We start from the raw sequence: 20,142 nt of genomic DNA on the forward strand, positions 1-20,142 counted from the left end.
GTCTTTCTCTATATGTATGATAGATATGGCATTCCTACCTTGGTGTTGTCTATGATTATACCATGCCATGGCCAATACTTGGTAGTCACACAATATGTGATGCATTACTGTATATGGTGTGATGTATTTATGTGGTGTGTGTGTGTGTGTGTGTGTGTGTGAACGACTTCAAGTCAAAAACTGCTAGACCGATTACCTTGGTATTTGGTGGGAACATTACTTGGGGCATGTAGATGGGAAATTGTTCAAATGAAAATGATCACATCAGAGTCGTGCATTTTGGGTAAAAAAACATGATTTTTGGTGTGAGAAAATGCTTGGACTTGTTTTATTGATGTCATGAAATCATAAATCTTTTATGGGCAACACTTCACATCTCAATGTCAATGGCATCAAGATTAACCTCTGTTTGAGGTTGCTTGGAAGCACTGTTTTTTAGCACAGCTGAATGAAATCATAGACACTGTCTATGATTAAAACAGGTTCATTCATGCTACAGATATGATAAAGAAACACATTGGTGAATGACTAGACACTATATAGTAGTGTCGTAGTACAACACATTGGTCAATGACTAGACATTGTGTATATGGTAGTGTAGTAATACAACACATTGGTCAATGACTAGACATTGTGTATATAGTAGTGTAGTAGTACAACACATTGGTGAATGACTAGACATTGTGTATATAGTAGTGTAGTAGTACAACACATTGGTCAATGACTAGACATTGTGTATATGGTAGTGTAGTAGTACAACACATTGGTCAATGACTAGACATTGTGTATATAGTAGTGTAGTAGTACAACACATTGGTCAATGACTAGACATTGTGTATATGGTAGTGTAGTAGTACCACACATTGGTGAATGACTAGACATTGTGTATATAGTAGTGTAGTAGTACAACACATTGGTGAATGACTAGACATTGTGTATATAGTAGTGTAGTAGTACAACACATTGGTCAATGACTAGACACTGTATATAGCTTTTAGTTGTGTAGATTCCATGGGCATTACCATGGCAACCTTCATCGTTTCCATAGCAAACACTCAAGTTCACTGATTTTGCAGTAATCAGAATCAAGTTTTGACACCAATAGCCAAAATATTTGCATGGGTACCCTATTTTTTTATTTCAAATTTCGAATAAACATCATTTGAAGAAAATGTTCACAAAAAATGTAAAGTTGCTTTAAGTTGAAAAGTTGACCACAATTCATGAATCTACTATTTTTCATCAACTATTGACATATCTAGCTTTCATTTATTTCCCAACAAAAATTATCAGAGTTTAATGTATTAATACATGATTCAGTATACTGTAAACCTAGAAATGTTCGTGTAAGATTTATTTTCGCTAATTTCGCTACAAAACAAAAACGCGAAAATAAGTAGTAGCGAAAATATATATTTCTGCATAATGCAATGTACCAGTATGGTTATTAGTGAAAATTAATCTTTGTGAACTACATGAAGACTGTAAAATCGCAAAATTTTCTAGTCGTGAAAATATGCAGGTTTACAGTATCATGTGATGAAATACTTTGTTTGTTTTGAAATTTAGTTCTTTTAAAATCATCCACAAAATCATTTTATGAAGGTTGAATGCAAATCCTATAATAAACCAAAACTAATATCACTAGAGGGAGCTCTACTTCCAAAATTAGTGCGGGGACCCCAAATTGTTTTGTCATATTGTGATATTTCAAGTCTTTGATTACAACTGTCCATATTTTGAAGATCATGTAATGTCATTAAATAATTAATAGTGAGTCTTGTTAAGATTGCATAGTAACTGTTTGATCCAGGTTATACACATCACAACATCAGTTGATGTATAATTTACTGATTGGTCAAGATATCTTCCACTCATTTTCTGACATCGATTTTGGTCAGGATATCTTCCACTCGTTTTCTGACATCGATGTATAATTTATTGATTGGTCAGGATATCTTGCACTCGTTTTCTGACATTGATGTGCAGCTGCTCCTTGGTAGTTTCAAACACTTCTGTGGCTAACTTCTTAGCTGTATCAGAACCTTTCATTAAAGCCTTGTACACTGGTATAGTGTATTTTTGTTTACCTGTAAACAATCAATTATAAGACACATTAAAAGTAGAAGCAATTGACTTCATTTGTCATATATAAACTGTGATTAAGTGTTGACCTTTAGGCAAGACAGTTCTGTATAGCCAGAAAGACTACTCCATGGGTCAAGATAGGCTAAGCAGATGTAAGAGTATGTATCCATCATATGTAATCAATTGCAAACTCATTTGAACACTATAAAAGAAATGCTGAAATTGCAACAACATCACAAATGTTAGAAATCATTGCTTGAAAATTAAAAAACACCACCAATGGCATTGTAGCACAACTGTACAGTTTTTAAAAATGTTTATCCATATGCTAGTCCATGCTAACAATAGGTGTTCATTTGCTGAATGACTATCCAGTTGCCTATCCAACCATGTTGCTATCTTTGCGATATATATATGCGATCATTTGGCTGTTGCTATGGGCATGGTCATGTTGTTAGATATATTTGCATACATTTTAGAATGTTTTTGTTCACTTATGTATGAATTCCTGATATTATCTTTGCAATATATGTGATCATTTGGCTGTTGCTATGGGCGTGGTCTTGTTGCTAGGCAAATTTACATACATTTTTTGAATGTTTATTCAATTGTCTATTAATCCCTGTTGCTATCTTTGTCAAATACACGGCTGTTTGGCTGTTGCTATGGGTGTGGTCATGGTTGCTAGGGTATTTGCATACATGTTTTGAATGTTTAATCACTTGCCTACCAGATGGTGTTATTTGACCAAAATATACTGTCATTTGGTTGTTACTAAGGGCGTGGTCATGGTTGCTAGAGCCAATTTTGTCAAAATGTTTTGAAGAAAATCTTTAAGAAACATCTGAACAAGTTTCAGTCTCATTGACCAAGTACTTTGTGAGATATAAGTTTTTGACCAAAAATCAACATTTTTACACCTAATTTGAATATCGCTCATGACAGCTTAATATTTCTTCGTCCATACATCCCTAGATGCATTCCCATTAAATTTCAACCCAATCTGCCCAGTGGTTTTGGAATGATAGATTTTTAACCAAAAAGACACATTTTTAGCCCTAATTTGCATATCACTGATGGGACCATCATATCATGAACAAATCTTAGTAAAAACTTAGAAGAATGTTTCACCCAAATTTCAGCCCAATCTGCCCAGTAGTTTTTGAGTTTACTGTTTTTGACCAAAAATCAAATTTTTTTTACCCAAATCACAAATCGGTGGTAAGATCATTTTGTTTTGAACAATTTCCCAACTAGACACCTAAGCTAATGGACCCATCAAATATCATGGCAATAGGTTCAGTGGTTTTTGACTTTAAGTTGTTTACACATCCACACAGACAGACAGACAGACAGACAGACGCTGGGCGATCCCTATAGCCCTACTGAACCTCACTTCAGTTGTGCTAAAAACTCAATGTGATAAAACAAAGAACCTTAGAAGTGTTTTTAATAATGACTATTCTTACCTTGACTTTGAAGGAAATCCTTAACTTGAGGAAAATCAGCCTGATAGTCGTTCTTTAGAGTGACTTTAGACCAACGAAGTTGAATCTGTTGAAAAAAAAAAATATGTACATCAGTTAGAAGTACAAGACAGTTCCATTACACTGACATGAAGCCATACTGTAACTATCACACTTCCATTTTTCAGCAGCTTAAAGGGCCTCTTATTGTAGCATCATTTGCATACCTTCTGTGTACGTTGTTTCCCAGTGATATTACGGACTTAAAAATCACAATATATTAATTAAATGTTATCTTGACCATCTCTTTTCAAAAACCCAGACATTGTGTCTGGTAGTGTGAACTAATGAAATGATTTACATACAGCTTTGCAGATGGTTCTTCAGTAGACTTTGAAGTTTATATTGTTTATGTCATAGATAGCTGTGGCTTATGTCCAGATTTGCATATGAATGCCTCTCATTGTCATTAATGAGGTGAATGTCATGAAAATCTACTACATTTGTATTTCATTCATTTTGTTAATTTATATGCATAAATTTTGCCCCAAATCAAATCAGTATATATTGGGATAACAGTATAAAATATGTATATCAACCTTGATTACAATCAGCTGAGCAGTTTTTGAGATATAATGCACACACACACACACACACACACACACACACACACACACACACACACACTCACAAAGGGTGAGAGAGACTCCCATCACCAATACCTCTCTGTATGAGGTATAAAAAGTAAAATATTAGGCCGTTGCTTTGGGCATGGTCTTGTTGCTGGGCATATTTGCATTCATTTTTGGAATCTTCATTAATTTGCCCACCCTTTCCAGTTTTCATATTTGCAATATAAACCATCATTTAGCCGTTGCTATGGGCATTTTTGCATATATTTTTTTGAATATTTAGTCACTTACCCATCCCTGTTGTTATCTTTGTAATATGCATCATCATTTCACTGTTGCTAAGGGCATGACCATGGTTGCTAGGACCAATTGTGTCATAATGTTTTCTACCATAACTCCAGAAACATCCCCACCAAGTTTTAACCCCATTCACCAGGCAGTTTCAAGATATAAATTTTTAACCAAAATTGAGATTTTTAGATATAAGTTGCATATAGCTGATAGGATCATCACATGAATACAGCTTTATCTACACATCCCAAGATGCATCCCCATTAAATTCCTGTGGTAGTTTTGGAATGATAGATTTTGACATTTTTTTAGACCTAATTTGCATATTACTTATGGATCATCATGTTATGAACAACACTTAATCTAAATGCCATTAAGAATGTTCCACTCAAATTTCAACCCAGTCTGCTCCAATTTTTTTGGAATTATGGATTTTGGACCAAAAGGACACATTTCCAGCCCTAACTTGCATATCATGGACGGTATCATTACATTCTTAATCTAAACACTCTGCCTACTTTCAGACTTGCCCAGTACTTTTTGAGTTTAAGTTTTTTTAAATGAAAAATCACCTTTTTTTTAAACCCAAATCACACACCGATAGTAAGATAATTTTGATTTGAACAATTTCCCAACTAGATACCCAAGGTAATGCACCCAACAGATATCATGGCAAATGGTCTAGTGGTTTTTGACATTAAGTTGTTTACACACACACACACACACACACACACACACACACAGACAGACAGACACATGCCTATAGCACTACTGAACCTTATCAGTTCAGTTGTGCTAAAAAGATCCTATGATAATAATAAATACTTGTAAACAATCTTACCTCTGCATTGTGAGAGTGGGAGATCTGTTTGTATGTGTTACTGATATCTTTCATAGGCAAGTCACACTTCTCAAGCAGTTGATCAAGGAAATGTAATACTTGATATGTGGGCCATCCATCAATATCCTTAGATATATCCTCACTCTCCTGTTCATTCATAAATACAGAGGTAGGTTAATTGTCAGTGCATAAATGATGACAGAGATTATTGAAAAACAAAGACTACTACTTACAGCAATGTGGAGTTTAAACAATGACAAATCTCTCAGGTTACACCATCTTTATTTACTGAATAAAGACACATTGTCCATCATTGGGCTGTTGCTATGGGCATGGTCTTGTTGCTAGGCATATTTGTATACATTTGAATGTCTACAGCCTCTTTATTGACTGAATAAGGACTTGTCTATTCTTGAACTCTTAAACTCTTAAACTATGACAATATCTCTAATCTAACAATTACCATATGACATTAGTTATACTGACACTTTACCTTTCATTGTAACTTCTGGGTAAAACAAATAAGCTGTGAAACACTGGGTTTGCCAAAAATAGCATTAGCGAATATTTAATATCACTTGATCTATTTTACCTCTCTATCTGCCCAAAATGCAGCAAGTTGTTCTGCTGGTTTGGTCAGAGATTCTCCAGCTGATAAATCAGGAACATAGTCAGGCCATCCTGGTGTGTTCAACCATTCATCAAGCTTCATCTCATTTCTTATTAGGAAAGCAACAGGAGAGTTACATACATACATACATACATACATACATACATACATACATACACACACACACACATACATGCACACACACACACATACATACATACATACATACATACATACACACGCACGCATATACATACACATTCACACACACACACACACATGCTTGCATGCATACACATATACACAACACATACATAAATACATACACACGCACGCATATACATATACATACACATTCACACACACACACACATGCTTGCATGCATACACATATACACAACACATACATAAATACATACTACATACTACATTCATCTTCACACTTGGTATCCATATTCCTTCCTTCCATCAAAGTAGTCAAGTCTAGCAAATATTTCATTCCAAATGCTTTTACTTTTTTGAAAAATTCTTTGAAATAATAGTCTCATTTATATGGAAAAGTTCTTTTTGAATCAACAAACTATCACAGATTTGAAGTGTGACAAAGTCATTAATGCCAGAAGAAGAGTAAACACATTTAAACTTATTATTTTGTCAAAGTCAAACTTTCAAATGAAGATTCAAGACAATGAATTACTACTGAAACTTTAAAAGGGCAGCCTTCTTATTAAGCCAAATAAAAACAAATTATAAAATCCTGACTAGTAACTTAATATCACGACCATTCTTAACCAAAGAATATGATATCATATCAAAGAACTGTGATTTCACCAAATAAAACATACAGGAAATGGTGCACTTTACTCACTCTTTCTCTTTAAGTTCTGGGAAGTATTCAAAGTAGAACTGCAAGAAATCTTCTCCAACGACACTCTGAAATCAATATGAAAACTAACACTCTGAAAACAATATGAAAACTAACTCTGAAAACAATATGAAAACTAACACTCTGAAAACAATATGAAAACTAACACTCTGAAAACAATATCAAAACTAACACTCTGAAAACAATATCAAAACTAACACTCTGAAAACAATATCAAAACTAACACTCTGAAAACAATATCAAAACTAAAACAATGAGTACAGAAAACAACTATTTATATAGTAGCAGACCCAAAATCATATAATTTTTCATTTCTTAATTGCAGAAACATGATTGATCAGATTATCTTGTCTTGATTAATTTATCACCTCAAAGTTTTCCTAGCATCATCACACCATTTATCAAACCACATTCCAAATAATTTCTGTGGTTAGTATTTTGAGTAAAAATTACATGTTTAGCTTAATTACATGTGACAAACAGATTATGAGACAATTAGAACAATGACATTTATTCTTCAACATTTCTCTACATTCAGTCGAGGAAAACATGAAGCATTTTGAGTTGAAGACAATAATTTACAAAACTGTTAAGTCATGGATAGTTTCCATCTGTACGATGACAGATTGAGCAATAAGATATTATACCGACTCAAGCATAATATATGAAAACTTGCTTTTCAATCATTGAGGAATAAATGATTTAGATGCATATTGTCATGACATACAAGAAACTGGGTATAAATCTCGTATATTTCACACGTTCAACTTGGCTTGCAGTATAAGTATGTAATTCCTTGCCCCTTTACACAGGACTCAAGTCATACAAATCCTAAACCTTGGCTTAACAACATACGGTAGTCACTCAAAAATCTCTCACCTTGTATTTGAACTTCTCAGCATATGCTTTGAGAAAGTTATCAAATTTTTCAAGACTTCCCACGTGACTCTGTAAAAAGCAGCAAAAGCAGTAGCCTTTCTCATATGGCGTCTCATTATAAGTATCATCAGGGTCAACACCTGGTTCAATCAAAACTCTCAGTCTATTCAGAGGATGGTCCTGTAATGACAAGATAACAGATAGTGATGACACCTGGTTCAATTATAACTCTCAGTCTATTCAGAGGATGGTCCTGTAATGACAAGATAACAGATAGTGATGACACCTGGTTCAATTATAACTCTCAGTCTATTCAGAGGATGGTCCTGTAATGACAAGATAACAGATAGTGATGACACCTGGTTCAATCAAAACTCTCAGTCTATTCAGAGGATGGTCCTGTAATGATTAAAGAACCTACCTCTCCATTATCATCCATCTGTTCCCGTAGCAACGCTTGTCCTGTTTTAGCTTCCAAACAAGTGTATGCCTCACCAAATGATTCAACACTCATACAGATTCGTCTTTGAGCATACATAGTCAGACCCTCATTTAACCAGAAGTCACTCCAATTAGCATTGGTCACAAGATTTCCAAACCAACTGTGGGCCTGAAAAAAAGTAAAGACCACCATTATTAAAGAGAACATTACACATTTGTAGCCATATTACATGTAAATATAGGTTGGCTGAAAGCAGTTGCCAGTAAGTGGTTATTTTATCCATTGACTGTAAATAGATATTTTAAATTATCAGCTGACAGTAAGTGGTTATTTTATCCATTGACTGTAAATAGATATTTTAAATTATCAGCTGACAGTAAGTGGTTATTTTATCTATTGACTGTAAATAGATATTTTAAATTATCAGCTGACAGTAAGTGGTTATTTTATCCATTGACTGTAAATAGATATTTTAAATTATCAGCTGACAGTAAGTGGTTATTTTATCCATTGACTGTAAATAGATATTTTAAATTATCAGCTGACAGTAAGTGGTTATTTTATCCATTGACTGTAAATAGATATTTTAAATTATCAGCTGACAGTAAGTGGTTATTTTATCCATTGACCGTAAATAGATATTTTTAATTATCAGCTGACAGTAAGTGGTTATTTTATCCATTGACTGTAAATAGATATTTTAAATTATCAGCTGACAGTGAGTGGTTATTTTATCCATTGACTGTAAATAGATATTTTAAATTATCAGCTAACAGTAAGTGGTTATTTTATCCATTGACTGTAAATAGATATTTTAAATTATCAGCTGACAGTAAGTGGTTATTTTATCCATTGACTGTAAATAGATATTTTAAATTATCAGCTAACAGTAAGTGGTTATTTTATCCATTGACTGTAAATAGATATTTTAAATTATCAGTTGCCAGTAAGTGGTTATTTTATCCATTGACTGTAAATAGATATTTTAAATTATCAGCTGACAGTAAGTGGTTATTTTATCCATTGACTGTAAATAGATATTTTAAATTATCAGCTGACAGTAAGTGGTTATTTTATCCATTGACTGTAAATAGATATTTTTAATTATCAGCTGACAGTAAGTGGTTATTTTATCCATTGACTGTAAATAGATATTTTTAATTATCAGCTGACAGTAAGTGGTTATTTTATCCATTGACTGTAAATAGATATTTTTAATTATCAGCTGACAGTAAGTGGTTATTTTATCCATTGACTGTAAATAGATATTTTTAATTATCAGCTGACAGTAAGTGGTTATTTTATCCATTGACTGTAAATAGATATTTTAAATTATCAGCTAACAGTGGTGGTTACTTTAGTGGTTGACATTCAGGGTTATTACGTTTTAGCAATTCATAATAAGGGTTTCTTTTTGTTGTTCACATGTAATTTTAGCAGTTGACAAGAAGTGAAGAAATTGGAATACAATTCTTTGTAGATGATGCTATTCACTATATGCATATTATTTATCTCTATTAGCAAATGTCTGACCTATCACTGCCTTGTTATGACTGCATGTGATATTATCCAGTCTGACCTATCACTGCCTTGTTATGACTGCATGTGATATTATCCAGTCTGACCTATCACTGCCTTGTTATGACTGCATGTGATATTATCCAGTCTGACCTATTACTGCCTTGTTATGACTGCATGTGATATTATCCAGTCTGACCTATCACTGCCTTGTTATGACTGCATGTGATATTACCCAGTCTGATCTATCACTGCCTTGTTATGACTGCATGTGATATTATCCAGTCTGACCTATTACGGCCTTGTTATGACTGCATGTGATATTATCCAGTCTGACCTATCACTGCTTTGTTATGACTGCATGTGATATTATCCAGTCTGACCTATCACTGCTTTGTTATGACTGCATGTGATATTATCCAGTCAGACCTATCACTGCCTTGTTATGACTGCATGTGATATTATCCAGTCTGATCTATCACTGCCTTGTTATGACTGCATGTGATATTATCCGGTCAGACCTATCACTGCCTTGTTATGACTGCATGTGATATTATCCGGTCAGACCTATCACTGCCTTGTTATGACTGCATGTGATATTATCCAGTCTGACCTATCACTGCCTTGTTATGACTGCATGTGATATTATCCAGTCAGACCTATCACTGCCTTGTTATGACTGCATGTGATATTATCCGGTCAGACCTATCACTGCCTTGTTATGACTGCATGTGATATTATCCAGTCTGACCTATTACTGCTTTGTTATGACTGCATGTGATATTATCCAGTCTGACCTATTACTGCCTTGTTATGACTGCATGTGATATTATCCAGTCTGACCTATTACTGCCTTGTTATGACTGCATGTGATATTATCCAGTCAGACCTATCACTGCCTTGTTATGACTGCATGTGATATTATCCAGTCTGACCTATCACGGCCTTGTTATGACTGCATGTGATATTATCCAGTCTGACCTATTACTGCCTTGTTATGACTGCATGTGATATTATCCAATCTGACCTATTACTGCCTTGTTATGACTGCATGTGATATTATCCAGTCAGACCTATCCCTGCCTTGTTATGACTGCATGTGATATTATCCAGTCTGACCTATCACGGCCTTGTTATGACTGCATGTGATATTATCCAGTCTGACCTATCACTGCTTTGTTATGACTGCATGTGATATTATCCAGTCAGACCTATCACTGCCTTGTTATGACTGCATGTGATATTATCCAGTCTGACCTATTACTGCCTTGTTATGACTGCATGTGATATTATCCAGTCTGACCTATCACTGCCTTGTTATGACTGCATGTGATATTATCCAGTCTGACCTATTACTGCCTTGTTATGACTGCATGTGATATTATCCAGTCTGACCTATTACTGCCTTGTTATGACTGCATGTGATATTATCCAGTCTGACCTATCACGGCCTTGTTATGACTGCATGTGATATTATCCAGTCTGACCTATCACGGCCTTGTTATGACTGCATGTGATATTATCCAGTCTGATCTATCACTGCCTTGTTATGACTGCATGTGATATTATCCAGTCTGACCTATTACTGCCTTGTTATGACTGCATGTGATATTATCCAGTCTGACCTATCACGGCCTTGTTATGACTGCATGTGATATTATCCGGTCTGACCTATCACGGCCTTGTTCTGACTGCATGTGATATTATCCAGTCTGATCTATCACTGCCTTGTTATGACTGCATGTGATATTATCCAGTCTGACCTATCACGGCCTTGTTATGACTGCATGTGATATTATCCAGTCTGATCTATCACTGCCTTGTTATGACTGCATGTGATATTATCCAGTCTGACCTATCACGGCCTTGTTATGACTGCATGTGATATTATCCAGTCTGACCTATCACTGCCTTGTTATGACTGCATGTGATATTATCCAGTCAGACCTATCACTGCCTTGTTATGACTGCATGTGATATTATCCAGTCTGACCTATCACGGCCTTGTTCTGACTGCATGTGATATTATCCAGTCTGATCTATCACTGCCTTGTTATGACTGCATGTGATATTATCCAGTCTGACCTATCACGGCCTTGTTATGACTGCATGTGATATTATCCGGTCTGCCCTATCACTGCCTTGTTCTGACTGCATGTGATATTATCCAGTCTGACCTATTACTGCCTTGTTATGACTGCATGTGATATTATTATCCAGTCTGACCTATCACGGCCTTGTTATGACTGCATGTGATATTATCCGGTTAGATTTCCTACATATATGTCTATGCAGTTTTATTTACAAAATGAAAACATGTATGGAATCAGCTGTAGTAAGTAACAAACAAACAAATCACGAAATAAAAAAGCACTTACAATTTCATGCATAACAACATCAGTGAGTGATTTGTCGCCAACAATCAAACATGGGGTCACAAAGGTCAAACAAGGATTCTCCATTCCACCAAAAGGGAATGAGGGTGGCATAATAAGAAGATCATATCTTCCCCATACATAGGGACCATATAGTTTTTCTGCAGTACTGATGAATTCTTCAACCACACCATCAAATTCTGCTTTGGCTGCTTCCTGTTTCACACAAAAAAATAGAAAATCTAGCAATAAACTCAAGAAATAACAACATGAATTATCAGACGGAATTTATCCAACATAAGTTGAAGCATTGAACTTTGTTGCATTCCTTATAAGAAGGAAATAGTGCATGATAAAATTGTCCAAGGAAAGCGCTAACAATATCTAACATTGTAAAAAATTAATGTATAAATTGTATTATACTGGTGATAATCAGGGTACAAGAACAATCAACCCCTTTGTTTAATATTTTCAAGAGTACAAACAATTAGGCAATGAGTGAAGTATTTTAAGATGTGTGAAAGGCAACCATTAAGTTTAGTTACATTAAATTAAAGTTAATTGAAATTCTAGTATGGTGGTGAAAACCCATTTAAATTCACTTTCACTTTCACTTTGTTGAGTTATTTTTAGCAATTACCCTTGCCAAAGCTAGGCTTCCATTAATCTTGTAGAAAGATCTGAATTTGTGCTTGGAAGGTTGCTGAACAAAAGCTAAGGATGTCAGTTCATCTGATGCACAGCTTCAGAAGTACTGTCATCTGCTTTTCAAGTTATCAAGAGCACCTTTGGTGCTTAGTGACCTGTGGGGGATTTTTAAAAAAATAGCAGAATTACCCAAGTGTCTAACTGCTATATTAGACTGATCTGTTCTATATAGCTGAAATATTGAAATATTGGTAACTTTTGTGTAAGTTCTTTAGTGACCACATATTAGTTAAGATTGGGAGACCCATATATGCTAGTCAAACTTAATTCACTTCACTTTAGTGGCAATCCTTCATTATTATTCACTTGTTAACATCTAAGGAGAGGTATGGTGGCCATTTTGTTTCCTTTTATTGAGATGGGCTATTTAAGTGTCTTCTTGCATATTAATTTACAACAAATATGACATTTTATGTGCTACTTAACTGATGATAGTTCATGTTACACACCATTGCAATTAATTAAAATAGAATCTAATAATCAATTTACATCTAATGATTACTGACAATACCCATGTGTATTATACACTGACCAATTTGTTTGGTTCTGTCCAAACCCTGCTCCTCGGACCAATATTAGCAGACTTGATATCACCCACTGCCATGGCAACCAAATATGCAGGGATGGGTTTTGTCATCTTGAATTTGAATATGTTAGGGTCACCACCATCTGTCCATTCATCAGCACTCATTACGGCTCTCAAACCTTTTAGAACCTGGTAAATAGAATTTAAATACATTAGTTTTCTATTGGCTGTACTTGTAGTGGTAGAACTCAGTAATAGAAGAGTGAAAAATAGTTGAAATCAACAAAGTATCTTGCATGCAATGAAAACTCTCAGTGTAGAAAATGAAATGACTTATACAGTATGTAATCAGTGACTCTGTCTTTCTGTCTGCCATGTTACAAAACACATCTATATGACCTAATAATAATATGGCTGAAGCTTGAATGCAAAGACACTAAAGTCCAATAACATGTATGGTAAACTGCCAAAAGACAGAGTATACGAACATGTACTGCTGCTTTGTCCAAGATTTTACTCCTTACCTTGACTGTAGCTGAATATGTTGACTTGACAGCGGGTGTATCCACACAAGGAAAGAAGGAACGGTTTAACACTGCCTGGCCTTGAGTATACATGTATGGTAGTTTTTTACCTGAAATAATCCAGACATGACAAATAACGGCTACTGATATGTTACAATATTTTTAGAAGAAGTTTTGGGAATCCCAAAGACTGTTTAACTTTGTAATGGGTGATCCTGACACACTCCACACTCCAGGAACATTATAACTTACCTACTGTTTGTACTGGGTCTCACCAACACACTCCAGGAACATTGTCACTTACCTACTGATTGTACTGGGCGAACCTGACACACTCCAGGAACATTGTCACTTACCTGCTGTTTGTACTGGGTGAACCTGACACACTCCAGGAACATTGTCACTCACCTGCTGTTTGTACTGGGTCTAACCAACACACTCCAGGACTACCATCAGTCACAGTAAAGTTGATCTCTAACTGAAACTGTTCTCCTTGTTTGCAATCCAATGGGATATGGAGAGCTTTGCCATACTCTGTGAAATCCTTGATTTGAAAGTCTAAAGATTCACTGCTTGGTTTGTGAGTCACCTTGTCAATCTTCATCGACTCATGAGTATCCAATATCACTGAAATGAAAATGAATATTTCTTGGCTTTTCTTATTTAACTTCTACAATAAAATATATAAGCATACCGGTATTCCATGATAAGACACAATAGTCCTTTCTCAGTTACAAGGAGAAGTTGACCAGCAAGCTAAAATAGTTGACTACCAGACTAAAATAGTTGACTACCAGACTAAAATAGTTGACCACCACACTAAAATAGTTTGGACTGTCCTCTAGGCCATGGAGTCTAATTAATATCTGATGTTAAAAACTAGGATTCATCCATTGTAAGTATTTTGGTTTTAATTAATAAAAGAGACTTGGGTTACAAGAGTCAGAAAGTCAGAAAAATAGCTATGCATTGCTAGTCATGTCTGACCCCTAAAAATTATTAACAATATATGGATATTACATTTTGTAATGAAAGTGAAAGTGAAATGAATATAGTTCTTCCACAGACATATGACAACTGATAAGATAACTTATGGTGATTGTATATACAAACATGTAGTCAGTACACAGCACTACATGACCTTTATTCAGTTGAACTAAAAGACTGTTTCCTAGACTACAAGTGTGACAAGTGGCTACATGAATTCAGAATGGAATGTTGACATCAAAACTGCAATAAATTGAAGTGGTTGGATCACCCAGTTTGACACGTATACAGGTCAAACTAAATCAGGGGTATGATATAGAGACAATCGGAGTCAACTTTTGAAACATATCAGATACTAAAACTGGGAATCATCCCCTACAAAGCCATAAAGTCACACACCAGTATTCTATGAATCACCATGTGAGGGTGCAATTTTCCACAATGTAAATGGACTCTTGTTAATTGACCTAAATCCACAGTGAAACTGAAAGTACATCACAGTAAGTTTGAAATGGTGAGTCAGCTGAAATAGAACACACATATGTACATCTACGGTATATATTTAGTGAGATCTACTCAGTATATAGAGTTCCCTACACATATTTCAACAAAAATTAGTTAACTCATACAGAAATGTTACAATAACAATATTGTAAAAGTTAGTTACCTTCTTGGAAGGACTCCTTAGCTTCAACATCCAATAAAATTTTAGAAATAACAGATTTGGTATCAAAATGGACGTTCAAATCCAAGTGAAAATGCTTCACTATAAAATCTTTGTAGTTTGAAGCAGTTGCACCATCAAGGATTTGTTTAACTGGCATTGTCACTGACATAGTTGGTGGTGATGAGAGGTGACTATAGGAAGGCTATGCAGTTAGAACTACGACACACAATGACTATAAATACTTGTGACATCAAACTATCTACAGTTAATTATGTATGCAGCATTGTATGTAGTCACAAGGTAGTCATGTGACTACTGAATTCCGATTTATTGGTTAAGAGAGCAGTTAACATCAATAGGCCCTTCCTAATACCTCCTACACATTGACATAAATCAAACTGACCATGGTTTCATGGAAATTTAGCGTCAGAGTGAGTTCGAAGGAATGGGTGTTAAGAAATGAAACAATGGTGGTTTGCGCAAAGATCATCTCATTGTCATTTTAAAAAACAACACAGAAATTGAGTTAAAATAGGTGTTATTGAGTTAATGAGGAATGACAGACAACACAGAAATTGAGTTAAAATAGGTGTTATTGAGTTTAGGAGGAATGACAGACAACACAGAAATTGAGTTAAAATAGGTGTTATTGAGTTAATTAATGAGGAATGACAGACAACACAGAAATTGAGTTAAAATAGGTGTTATTGAGTTAATTAATGAGGAATGACAGACAACACAGAAATTGAGCTAAAATAGGTGTTATTGAGTTATGAGGAATGACAGACAACACAGAAATTGAGCTAAAATAGGTGTTATTGAGTTAATGAGGAATGACAGACAACACAGAAATTGAGTTAAAATAGGTGTTATTGAGTTAATGAGGAATGACAGACAACACAGAAATTGAGCTCAGAAATAAAATGTTCAAGAAATCTCCAACTCCTTCTAAATCTCAGTTAAAATTGATAAAAAATAGTGCCAATGGTGTTGTGCACAACTGACACTGAATCCATCCTGTTATTATAAGAGGATGTTCCTTTACCTTCCATAAGGGAAGATTATGGTATAGTACTTTAGTCAGTTGGTCGGTCGGTCGGTCGGTCGGTCGGTCGGTCGGTCGGTCGGTCTGTCTATGAACATGATATCTCAAACAATACTGCTACATCAATTCTAATGAAATTTGCTACACATCTTCATTATGCTAATTGTAAGAACTTAATAGATTTTGATAAACATATGAATAGTAATAATTCATTTGCATAATTAAAAACTTTTGATTAATAAGGCTATATCTAAAGAATGCACACAGCAAATTCCATATAACTTAGTAAATGTATATCAACTATAATAAAACACACATATCCTATAAAAGCTGTTTATGTACCTTGTACTTTTAATGGGCCATTTGCATAATTAATGAGTATTAGTAGTTAGGCTTTATCTTAGGAAAACATATTTCAAATTCCATACTTTAGTACAAACGCCAACCATAACAAAGCACACAAGTTCTATAAAGGTTGTTGACACAGCTTGCAATTTTAATGAGTCATTTACATAATTACTGATTTTGGTAATGCTGGTAGGCTAGTATAAGAATGCAAGCTCCAAATTTCATATAATTTTGGGTATACTTTTATGATAACAAAGTGAATGTTTCCAATAAAGCTTGTTGATATAGCTCGTAATCTTAATGATTCATTTGCATAATTGATGATTTTTTGGTAATTAGGCAATATTGTAAGAGTATGCAAGCTTCAAATTTCATACAGTTTGGTATAATTAAATAATTAAATTGCAAATTAATGGGTACAACATGTATGAAATTTATATCTCAGAATTTTACATTCCAGCAACTTTTTTAGGAACCAAATTCTAAAGGGCTTGCCTTCAAGAAGGCATTCACACTACTTCTGGTAGTATGGATCAAGATTTACATGTATCAAGTGGTTTTGAAGTTCAAATTTTAACTAAACTCAAATAATACGCATATTCAATGTTTTGTATAATCATTACATCAACAGTTCCTCAGCTACATTACCCAAGAAACACCCTCACTAAATTTTAGACTAATTAGCTTTGTAATTTTGAAGTTAACTAATTTTGACAAGAAATTAACATTTTTGGGCATTATTTGCATATCAACTCTATTCAATCACTAATTAAAATCAAAACCTTTACTGATATAATTTTTATTTACTTATCTAAGAATTAGTTTGTGGAATTCCAGTACAATTAACTGAAGCAGTGAGAGATTCTTTACTAGTGACTACACTTGTTGGTAAAATATGTGCGTATTGTTAACAGTTTGGAAAAAAAGTTACAAACAATTACAATTGGATATATAGCTCACTATACAGCTAATATTTGCTATTTCAAATTTGTCATTTTTCCTCTGACATAGGAAATGGACTTCTCTTCTAAAATTATATCACATTAGTATTTTTTTGAATATCCTGTTCTAAGCTAAGATATCTTACGTTTGCTAAACAACAGTAAAGTCAGGTCTGATCTAGCTTGGTAACTATGATGACTTCTCCATGAATGATGAATGGACTATTGTGTGTTGAAATAGTGTATGGTCCATGCCTAGGTCTGTTCTGGTGGACTATTGTGTGTTGAAATAGTGTATGGTCCATGCCTAGGTCTGTTCTGGTGGACTATTGTGTGTTGAAATAGTGTATGGTCCATGCCTAGGTCTGTTCTGGTGGACTATTGTGTGTTGAAATAGTGTATGGTCCATGCCTAGGTCTGTTCTGGTGGACTATTGTGTGTTGAAATAGTGTATGGTCCATGCCTAGGTCTGTTCTGGTGGACTATTGTGTCTTGAAGTAGTGTATGTGCCATGCCTAGGTCTGTTCTGACCAAATCACAAACATATTAGCAGAGTATTAGTCCAGACCTGCTTGCATACAGAGTAATCCGGGACTCGATTCTGACAATTGTCTCTCCTACCGCCGTCCTGCAAAGAGCCAGCTGTGAAACACAGGCTTTACTAAAAATGCCAGTAACTAAGGAATAAAATCGCCCAGTGGTCAAATATTAGCATTAATCGATTATTTAGTCTGTTTACCTCATCTTGACTGCAAAAGTTCCATTGCGGGTGACCAAAAATCTTGAAATCGGAACTTTTCAAGTTCTACCGTAAATTGAACCACAGCTCCTTACGTACATCGGCGTAAGTATCTCTGGGTAATTATTCATCTCACTCAACGATATCGAATATGGCGGTGTAAACGAGGGTTAATTTAATGTTGCAGTTCGAACTTGAAAAGGTCCGATTTCGACGCAATTCATGCTGACCATGACTCAGTTTGCTGGCTGTAGCAACTTCCAAGTCTTTGCAAATAAATACATAATTCTGACATGTTCATGGTGAATGAACAAAAGTCAGGAAAAAACTGCAGTGTTTAAGTGACATACCTTTGATCATTTTGCAAAAACACAGTCATGCATTAAAGTGGCCATATGGATGGAGATTTGGTATTTATTTCGGATTTTTATTTTATGAAACAATTTTATCATAGCTTCCTAAAGTATCAAAATATCAATATGAAATAACATATATTGAAGTCCTTGTTTGTAACGCAATAAATTGCAAAATCATAATAAATGTGTAAAATGTTAGTTATTGTATGTACAATAAACTTTTTACACATTTTTTTTTAGCTTTTTGCAATGTATTAAGTTACAAACACAGACTTAGTCAATGATTTTTCAAGTAGGAAGCCATTATAAAATTGTTTCATAAATTAAAAAATCCAAAATAAATACCAATCCCCATCCATATGGCCACTTCAAATTTATGTTTTGTCTTCCATAATCATTACTTTATTATTAAATCGTTATCACTTCTTCCACCCTAATCTATTTTCATATCAATACATTTTATAAGTATGGCCGTGCGGATGGGGTATCCTCTACAGGCCTAGTCCTGCTTACAGACGGTGCACGAGTCTATATTACTGACTTGACTCTAAACACCGGAGGTAGGAGGGACAATTGCCAGAATTGAGTCCCGGATTACTCCGTATGCAAGCAGGACTACCACAGGCCTGATTCCCGGAAGTTCTGCGTAGTAGTACTATAGTAGTACTCAACGAAACTCTTGACTCCTACTTTGTAAATTACTATATAAAATGACAGCTGCAAATAACTGTAGCATTTGTTTTGATTTCGAGTTGTGTTTTAAAAATATTTTTGTTTTGTACAGGCTGTTTTCGCCCTGGGGTTTGAACGCGTTTATAATTACTTTTTAGTGAAAACCCCAGAACGGGAAAACGCCCCCCCCCCCCCCCAAAAAAAAAAAAAATCAAAGCTCAAAATAAAAAACGAACGATACAAATTATTATTGCAGCTCACCAAATGAATGAATGAATGAATGAATGAATGAATGAATGAATGAATGAATGAATGAATGAATGAATGAATGAATGAATGAATGAATGAATGAAATAGTGTACAACCTAATTAACTCACCTTCTCCACACGGTTCCTTAATTTCGACATCCAGTGTTATTTTTGAAACTATCGTCTTGGAGTCAAATCGTACATCGATGTCTAAATGGAAGTGCTGCACGCTGAAATTCTTATAATTTGAGCAAGTTGCAACGTCTGTCACTTTATCTGGTAAATGCCTGTCATCTTCAATTAACCGCATACGCTTTGTAAGACTTGCCATCTTTTTTTTGGAACTAGTTAT

General features: G+C 34.7%; 1 protein-coding gene across 1 annotated transcript; it reads right to left on the minus strand.

The window, feature by feature from the left end:
* Positions 1-1,130: 1,130 nt before the first annotated feature.
* Positions 1,131-15,690, minus strand: LOC144440541 (aminopeptidase B-like). The gene is made up of 12 exons (XM_078129919.1): positions 15,441-15,690; positions 14,195-14,413; positions 13,787-13,896; positions 13,269-13,451; positions 12,032-12,244; positions 8,115-8,303; positions 7,694-7,873; positions 6,797-6,861; positions 5,911-6,037; positions 5,319-5,465; positions 3,558-3,642; positions 1,131-2,090 (listed from the first exon to the last, which is right to left on the minus strand). Exons 1-12 carry the CDS (start codon positions 15,607-15,609, stop codon positions 1,939-1,941), a joined length of 1,839 nt encoding a protein of 612 aa, XP_077986045.1. The 5' UTR covers positions 15,610-15,690; the 3' UTR covers positions 1,131-1,938.
* Between the last annotated feature and the right edge of the window lie 4,452 nt (positions 15,691-20,142).

The sequence above is a fragment of the Glandiceps talaboti genome, chromosome 10, assembly GCF_964340395.1.
Source record: "Glandiceps talaboti chromosome 10, keGlaTala1.1, whole genome shotgun sequence".
Taxonomy (NCBI): domain Eukaryota; kingdom Metazoa; phylum Hemichordata; class Enteropneusta; family Spengelidae; genus Glandiceps; species Glandiceps talaboti.

What these genes read in the sequence shown, in the direction of transcription:
- LOC144440541 (XM_078129919.1), bottom strand. Translation starts at nt 15,609, where the DNA reads ATGTCAGTGACAATGCCAGTTAAACAAATCCTTGATGGTGCAACTGCT. An exon ending in AGATGGATGATAATGGAGAG is followed by an intron (nt 7,874 to 8,114) that starts GTAGGTTCTTTA and finishes TTGTCATTACAG; the next exon opens with GACCATCCTCTGAATAGACT. An exon ending in CTGAGAAGTTCAAATACAAG is followed by an intron (nt 6,862 to 7,693) that starts GTGAGAGATTTT and finishes TATTGATTTCAG; the next exon opens with AGTGTCGTTGGAGAAGATTT.